At 38.0% G+C, this 7,062-nt stretch overlaps 1 protein-coding gene across 1 annotated transcript; it reads left to right on the top strand.

Moving 5' to 3' along the window:
- Positions 1–4,689: 4,689 nt before the first annotated feature.
- Positions 4,690–6,552, top strand: LOC141617247 (uncharacterized). The gene is made up of 2 exons (XM_074434430.1): positions 4,690–5,736; positions 5,827–6,552. The coding sequence occupies exons 1-2, from the start codon at positions 4,690–4,692 to the stop codon at positions 6,550–6,552; spliced, it is 1,773 nt and encodes a 590-aa protein (XP_074290531.1).
- Positions 6,553–7,062: the final 510 nt, after the last annotated feature.

The raw sequence follows: 7,062 nt of genomic DNA, 5'->3' as shown, positions 1-7,062 counted from the left end.
TTGGTCGAAACAAACGAAGGGTCAAAAACGAGGAACGAAGTTAGAATTCGTTTTATTAATCCCCTACCTTGAACACGAGGATATGTAAATGAGACGGGGTGTACGACCGACCGATGTGGCGGATTTCTTTCCCATCTCAAGTCAACGCGGGGTTTCGTGTTGGTACTTTAACTCATACTCGGACTAAACTAGTTTCATAGTTAACGAAAACAAACGATAAACAAAGTAAAACGAACTATAAAAAAAAAAAACATAAAAAAAGAACGTAATAAAAGGGAGAAAAGGAGGATTTGATGCACCCTCAACCTACATGTATCGTTGACACCGTCTTGGGTTGTAATCGATGGTAGATTTTATCTCGAGAGGCCGTCGTCGACGAAGGAACAAAGCAACAAACACGTTTTTTGCAAATCTTGACAAAGAACTTTCAAATCACGATTTCTCACTCGTTTCACGGTGAAATTTAGATTTAAAAGATGTTTTGGAAACTAGAAAGAGAGGAGAACAGAGATCTTAAAACAATCCCTGCTCGTTTTGAGTTATTGGGCACGAAAAATGAGCACAAACAGAATCGACAGACAGAAAAAAGCACAAAACAGAGTGTATAACACTCTGTTTTTCGAGGGGATTCGTGTACTCTCAAGGGCAATTTGGCTCGTAAATCTTTGTCTAAGATGCAGGTGGATGTTGTATGGTTAATTTGGAACAAGAAACTCGAATTTTAATGGAGGTTTGATGGTTGAACGAACGGTTTCAAAGAGGACACACAAACTGATTCTCAGTTTGTAAGTCGGTTTTGTCGAGGGTTTTTGAGAGGGAATTAGGGTTTGTTCCTGGAGTTTAAAGCTTGTGAATGACGGTAGTATGTATGGAGAACTTAGAGGAATGAATGTATGGTGAAGGGGGGGTATTTATAAGGAGTTTCGAAGGGTAGAAGTAGGGCAACAAGCGATCGTGGTTCTGCATTTCGCATAGTTGCTGTCCATCAGCTATTTCGTGAGGTTTTTAGGGTTTGTATGGGGGGTTTGCTTGGTGGTTAAGCTAAGGTAATATGGGTAGGATACTAGGGTATGGTTTAGGGTTAATGGGTACGGGTTTAAGTGGTGTTTGGAGCGGGTTTTGGACTCGGGTTTGAGCACGCAAAACAGGGGGGGTTGCTTGTTATTTGCGGGCTGTTTATTGGGTGTTTGGGACGGGAATTGGATGGGTTTCGTGGTGGGTTTGGGTGATGGGTTGTTGTGGGTAATGTGGAGCAAGAATTGGGTTGGTTGTGGCGGGTTTGGGTCAAGCTTTGAAGCACACAAAACGGGTTGGAAAAGAGGAAGGGCTAACGCGGGTAAGGGGAAGTAGTTGGGCTGTTTTGTGTATGTTTGGGGTGAGATTTGGGACGTGGGTATGGGGGTTCGAACTGGGGTTGGATGGGTAGAGGCCTAGGTTGGTTAGTGTACTCGAGATTCGTGCCAACTCGTAAAGAAAACGGGCTCAAAAACCGAGCTATAATCGAGCTCCAAAACGTGTGGTTAAAACGAGTTTTCAACTTTCAAATTCGATTTTTCAAATCAAATAACACATTAAAATGAATGATTTTTCAAATCAAAAATATATTTTATTTTTAATAAAATAAATTTAAGAAAATAAATTCAAATTAAAACAATAAAATGAATTCACTTTTTTAAAAAAAACATTTAATTTAAATATCATTTAAATTAATAAAATATCAATCGACAACGCTCATTCTACATCGTAAAACGAGCCCAAATAATGACAATGACAACTAAAGAATACATGTGTCCTATCATCATCGGGTGTTTGTTGGGTTCTCTATAAATTCCAATATCGACGGATACGGGTATCTACAAAATGCTTCCAATTAATTTCGTCCAAATCACTCCGTAAATATACGTGTACCGCTACACATATTATTTTACGTACTAATATTAATCACATTAATCAATTAGTACAATTTTAGTGAATTAACAATTAATTAACTAAAACCCATCTCCCATAATTTATTATTCAATTATCGCATAATTAAATAATAACTGTCGTGCCTCGAGTTCGCAACTCGAAATCTCTCTAAAATAATCGACTAACCTTTTAGTCTACAAATCAAGGGACTAAATAAATTGTATCTCATACAATTAATTAGTTATCAATTGGGGTTCGTTCCTATAGGTGTGACCGAAAGGGGTCAGTTGATCACCGCCGTCTCATGACAATAACTTCAAACTCTAGTCAGCCAACCGTTATCGATTTACATTAATCAACTGACTAGGATCAAATAATTAAATATCTGATGATATTCCTTTAATGAGATTTATTATGTAAACACACTATTGGGGAGGACAGTAACTCCAACAGCAACCCGTTTACTACGCAAGCAAGTGATGGTGAGCGAGTCGTTGTTCACTCAATCAAACACATTTATATTCTCAACAAACAACTAGATAGTGGTTAAGTCGAGGTCAATCTACGGGACGGTGTGCTTTGGGTTCTAAGTCTATCTATCTCAATTTATGCTAGTGTCACAATTGATTTGGGTTGAAGTTGTGTTCTAAGCACCAACAAGGAAATGTAAACAATTGAGAAACAAGACAAGTTAATAGAAACAAGGGTGTAAACAAATGATAAACAATACTAGGGAATCATGAGATTAAAGGGGAATCATGGTGAATTAGCATAAATGAGTCAAGTCGATGCAAGCAATTATTATTGTTGGAATCAAGTTAGTGTATATCTTACAATTCCTAGGAAAACTTAGGTCTCGGAGCCGAGTTGGTCAAGACTTTACAACACCTACAAGGCGACTTGGTTTTCCCTATTCATGGTGAGATAACATAAATGAGTCCTAGGAAGGTTTGGGTCTCGGAGCCGAGTCGGTCAAGACTTTACAACACCTATAATCAACTTAATTCTTCCTAATCAACTGTATGCATGGTCTAACAAGCCTTGAGTTGGTTTATGTCTTACAAGTCTTGTTGAAAGGATAAGAGAAACATGCTAGGTTGTCAATCAAGCATTTCATCAAACATTACATGTGCATAAGTTGGAAATTCAATAAGCAAGCATTCATATGAACTCATTAAGCATAGATTTATCCCATAATTGCTCCCCTAATCCCCTACTAATCTCTAGTTAAGAAACTACTCACTCATTATCATGGAAAATATGTTAACAATGGTGTCAATTATCTTATCAAGTATAAATATGATGAAAGAGTGAAACACTAAACAATACACAAGTAAAGAGTGAAGAAATTATACCAATCTTAAGATGAACAAATGGATTGATTGGGAGAGATGTTTAACCTAGAGAGAGAAAGTGAAAAAGCCGTCTTCTCTAGGGATTAAAATTTAATTGATTAAACAGTCAAATATGACAAAGGAATCATATAAATCTACTACTATTAAACATCATAGTTTACACAAACAATCTGCTGCATCGAGTTCTATTAGGGCAGCGAAACAAACTGTTTTGTCTGGTCCTGATGTGGAAAATGATGTAGGACAAAAGCACAAGAGTATTAATGAAATTAATGGCATCCCAACTTTGTCCATGGTTGATGGATTTGTTGAGGATGTGGTGGATGATTCTGGATCTGATAAGGAAGCAGAGGACGAAGGGATCTGGTACCAAAGACATGGCAGGTAAGTGATGCAGGTACTGGAGGAGGAGCCAGAAGATCTTCTACAACTCTCAGATGAGGACGTTCAGGAAGAAGTTGAGTACTGGCAGCAAGCGTTATATGGATTCATAGTTGGAGCCAATCCTCCTTGGCAAATCTTGGAGGGATTCCTGAAATGAATATGAAGCAAATACAATATTGATAAGATATCATTCCTTCCAAATGGGGTATTCATAGCAAGATTCCAAACTGATACAATGAAACAGGCAGTGCTTAATAGTGGTCATTTCTTGTTTGAAAAATAAGCCCATGATTATCAAACCATGGGTGCCTGACATTGAATTGACCAAAGAGGAGGTCAAGTGTGTTCCTGCTTGGGTAAGATTACATAAACTGCCTCTAAAGTTTTGGGGTAAGAGTCTTGTTAAGTTAGCAAACTTGGTGGGCACATATGTCAAAAGTGATGCTGCCACTGAACAAAAGACTCGTTTATGGTTTGCCCGTGTTATGGTGGAATTGCAAATTGGCCAAAATTTTCCTAATTCAATCAAGTTCTTGGATGAAAAACAAAAAGTTACTGAAATAGAGATTGAATATGAATGGAAACCTACTCTATGCACCAAATGCAAACAATTGGGTCATGATAAGGACAAGTGTAGGAAAGACAAGAAGGAGAGTGGGAAAGATAAGAAGGAGAGTACCAGAGTTATCAGGAAAGAATGGAGACCTGTTAAATCTAATGCTCCTCAGAGTTTTAAAAACCAACCTGCAACAGAAATTCAATCAAATCAGGCGCCAGTTCAGGAGGTTATTAAAACTCTAGAGGCCAGGCCTGAGGTGAGCAGGGAAGGCACTTTAACTCCTATTAAGGTCACTAAGCAGGGACAAAACCAAGGAACTAGGGTCAGACCAGGTTCCCCATCATATATGGAAGCACTGAGTGGATCTAATTCTCATAAGCAGGGCATTGGAACAACTAGTAATGTTCCTCCTACTCCTGATCAATGTTAAAAACAGGATTTTGGAATGTGAGGGGGATGAATAGGGTGGATAAACAAAGGACTATGAATAATTTTTTAAATTCCAATAATGTAGGACTATATGGTTTGTTAGAAACTAAGATTAAACCAAATAAAGTGAATAAATCAGTTGCTAATGTTTTTAGTGACTGGAGTGTTACAACCAACACAGCTTATCATCCACGAGGTAGAATTTGGGTGGTCTGGAAACCACATCTTTTTGACATCTGCTTTTTAGATTATGATGCTCAGTATATCCACATGAAGGTGTATGACAAACACACTAATGGGATATTTTTCTTTACTGTGATCTATGCTTTCAATGGAATAAGTGATAGAGAAAGTTTGTGGAATAATCTCAGGAAAATTAAGCCTTCTAGCTCTATACCATGGCTTCTTGGGGGAGATTTTAATTGTGTTTTGCAAGGTGAGGAAAGGTTGGGTGGTACTTTTAATATGGCAGAAGCTGATCCTTTCCAGAAGTGTATTGATGATTGTGAAGTTATGGACATCCACACTTCAGGCTCTTTTTATACTTGGAATAATAAACAACCGCCAGAAACAAGGGTCTACAACAGATTGGATAGAGTTTTTGTGAATCAAGGATGGACTGTACAATATCCAGATCTCTTTGCCAACTTTTTGCCAGAGGGTCTATTTGATCATTCTCCTTGTGTGATAGGTAGAACAGATAGAGGACAACACAGAAATAGGCCTTTCAAATATTTTAATATGTGGAGTTTATCTCCTGAATTCCTTTCTTGTGTGTCCAGTGTTTGGAATCAGTCTATGGAGGGTACAAAAATGTATAGAATCACTCAAACACTCAAAATGCTCAAGTATGAATTAAAAAAGATCAACAGAACGTGTTATTCTGACATTGAGAATCAGGCTTTGTTGGCTGAAACAAAGCTATTTCATGCTCAACAGGAACTTAGCAAACATCCAAGAGATAAACATATCATGGCTCAAGAATATGAAGCTCATCAGGCATTCAGGCATCTTCAGCTAGCAAAAACAGAATTCCTTAAACAGAAGGCAAAGGCTTATTGGATGAATGAAGGGGACACAAATTCTTCTTATTTTCACGGGGTGATAAAAGCAAGGAGAAATAAGAATTTTACCCATTAAATTAAGGATCATAAAGGGAATTTGCATACAGATGAGAGTGGGATCCAACAGGCTTTCTTAGAGTATTATCAAGGTTTACTTGGATCCAGTGCTCCTACTCTTAATGTGAAGCAGTCCATTGTCCAGAAGGGTAATATATGCACAGAGGAACAAAGGCAGGTTTTACTATCTCCAGTGACACATGATGAGATTAAAGATATCATTTTCAATATCCCTAATGAGAAAGCCCCTGGGCCAGATGGTTATTCCAGTAAATTCTTCAAAGACTCTTGGGAGATTGTTGGAGGGGAGATATCTAATGCAATTCTGGATTTTTTTGACTCAGGCTCCCTTCTTAAGCAGGTGAATACTACTCTTATTACTTTAATTCCCAAAGTGGAGAGGCCTGAGACTGTGTTACAATATAGACCCATAGCTTGCTGTAATATTATTTACAAATGCATATCTAAAATCTTATGCAAAAGACTGTCTTTCATTTTGCCTGACCTGATCTCACAAAACCAAGGAGGGTTCATTCAAGGAAGGAGCATTATGGAAAATATTCTCATATGTCAAGACCTGATTAGATTATATGAGAGACAAGCTAGCTCACCCAGATGCCTTTTTAAAATGGACTTACAGAAAGCTTATAATAGTGTGGAGTGGGGATTTCTGGAACAAATGCTCAAGGCTTTGCAGTTTCCTACTCAGTTTATTGGATGGGTTATGCAATGTGTCACAACAGCCAGCTATTCTCTAAGTCTAAATGGAAATATGTTTGGTTTTTTTAAAGGATAAAGGGGACTGAGGCAGAGGGATCCTTTATCTCCTTTATTGGTCACAATTTGCATGGACTACTTGTCTAGACTACTTATGGTATCTACTGACAGTCCAGTTTTTAAGTTCCATCCTTTATGCAAGCCCATGAGGTTAAGCCATTTAATGTTTGCTGATGACCTCTTGCTGTTTAGCAAAGGGGATGCTCAGTCAATGATGATTTTGTTAAGAACTTTTTCTACCTTCTCAAAGACTACTGACCTAAATATGAGCAAAGGAAAGTCTAATGCATATTTCAATGGGGTGGCTACTGGACTCAAAAGTGATATACTGCAAATCTCTGGGATGGTGGAAGGTAGACTGCCCTTCAGATATCTAGGGGTGCCCATTAAAACTACAAGACTCAGTGCAATAGATTGTAAGCCTATTATTGATAAAGTGGTTGACAGAATCAGAGGATTGGGAGCTAGGAAATTGTCTTATGTTGGGAGATTGATATTGGTAAAAGCAGTCCTTAAAACCCTACACCAA

This window comes from Silene latifolia, chromosome X (genome assembly GCF_048544455.1).
Source record: "Silene latifolia isolate original U9 population chromosome X, ASM4854445v1, whole genome shotgun sequence".
In the NCBI taxonomy this organism is placed as follows: Eukaryota; Viridiplantae; Streptophyta; class Magnoliopsida; order Caryophyllales; family Caryophyllaceae; genus Silene; species Silene latifolia.
The sequence above is the reverse complement of the archived record's forward strand: the minus strand, read 5'-3'. Positions and strand labels throughout refer to the sequence as shown.

Excerpts from the sequence above, each read along its gene's own strand:
- LOC141617247 (XM_074434430.1), top strand. The coding sequence starts at position 4,690 with ATGAATAATTTTTTAAATTCCAATAATGTAGGACTATATGGTTTGTTA. Across the intron at positions 5,737-5,826 it reads ATTCTTCTTATTTTCACGGG|GCTTTCTTAGAGTATTATCA; the intron begins GTGATAAAAGCA and ends GGGATCCAACAG.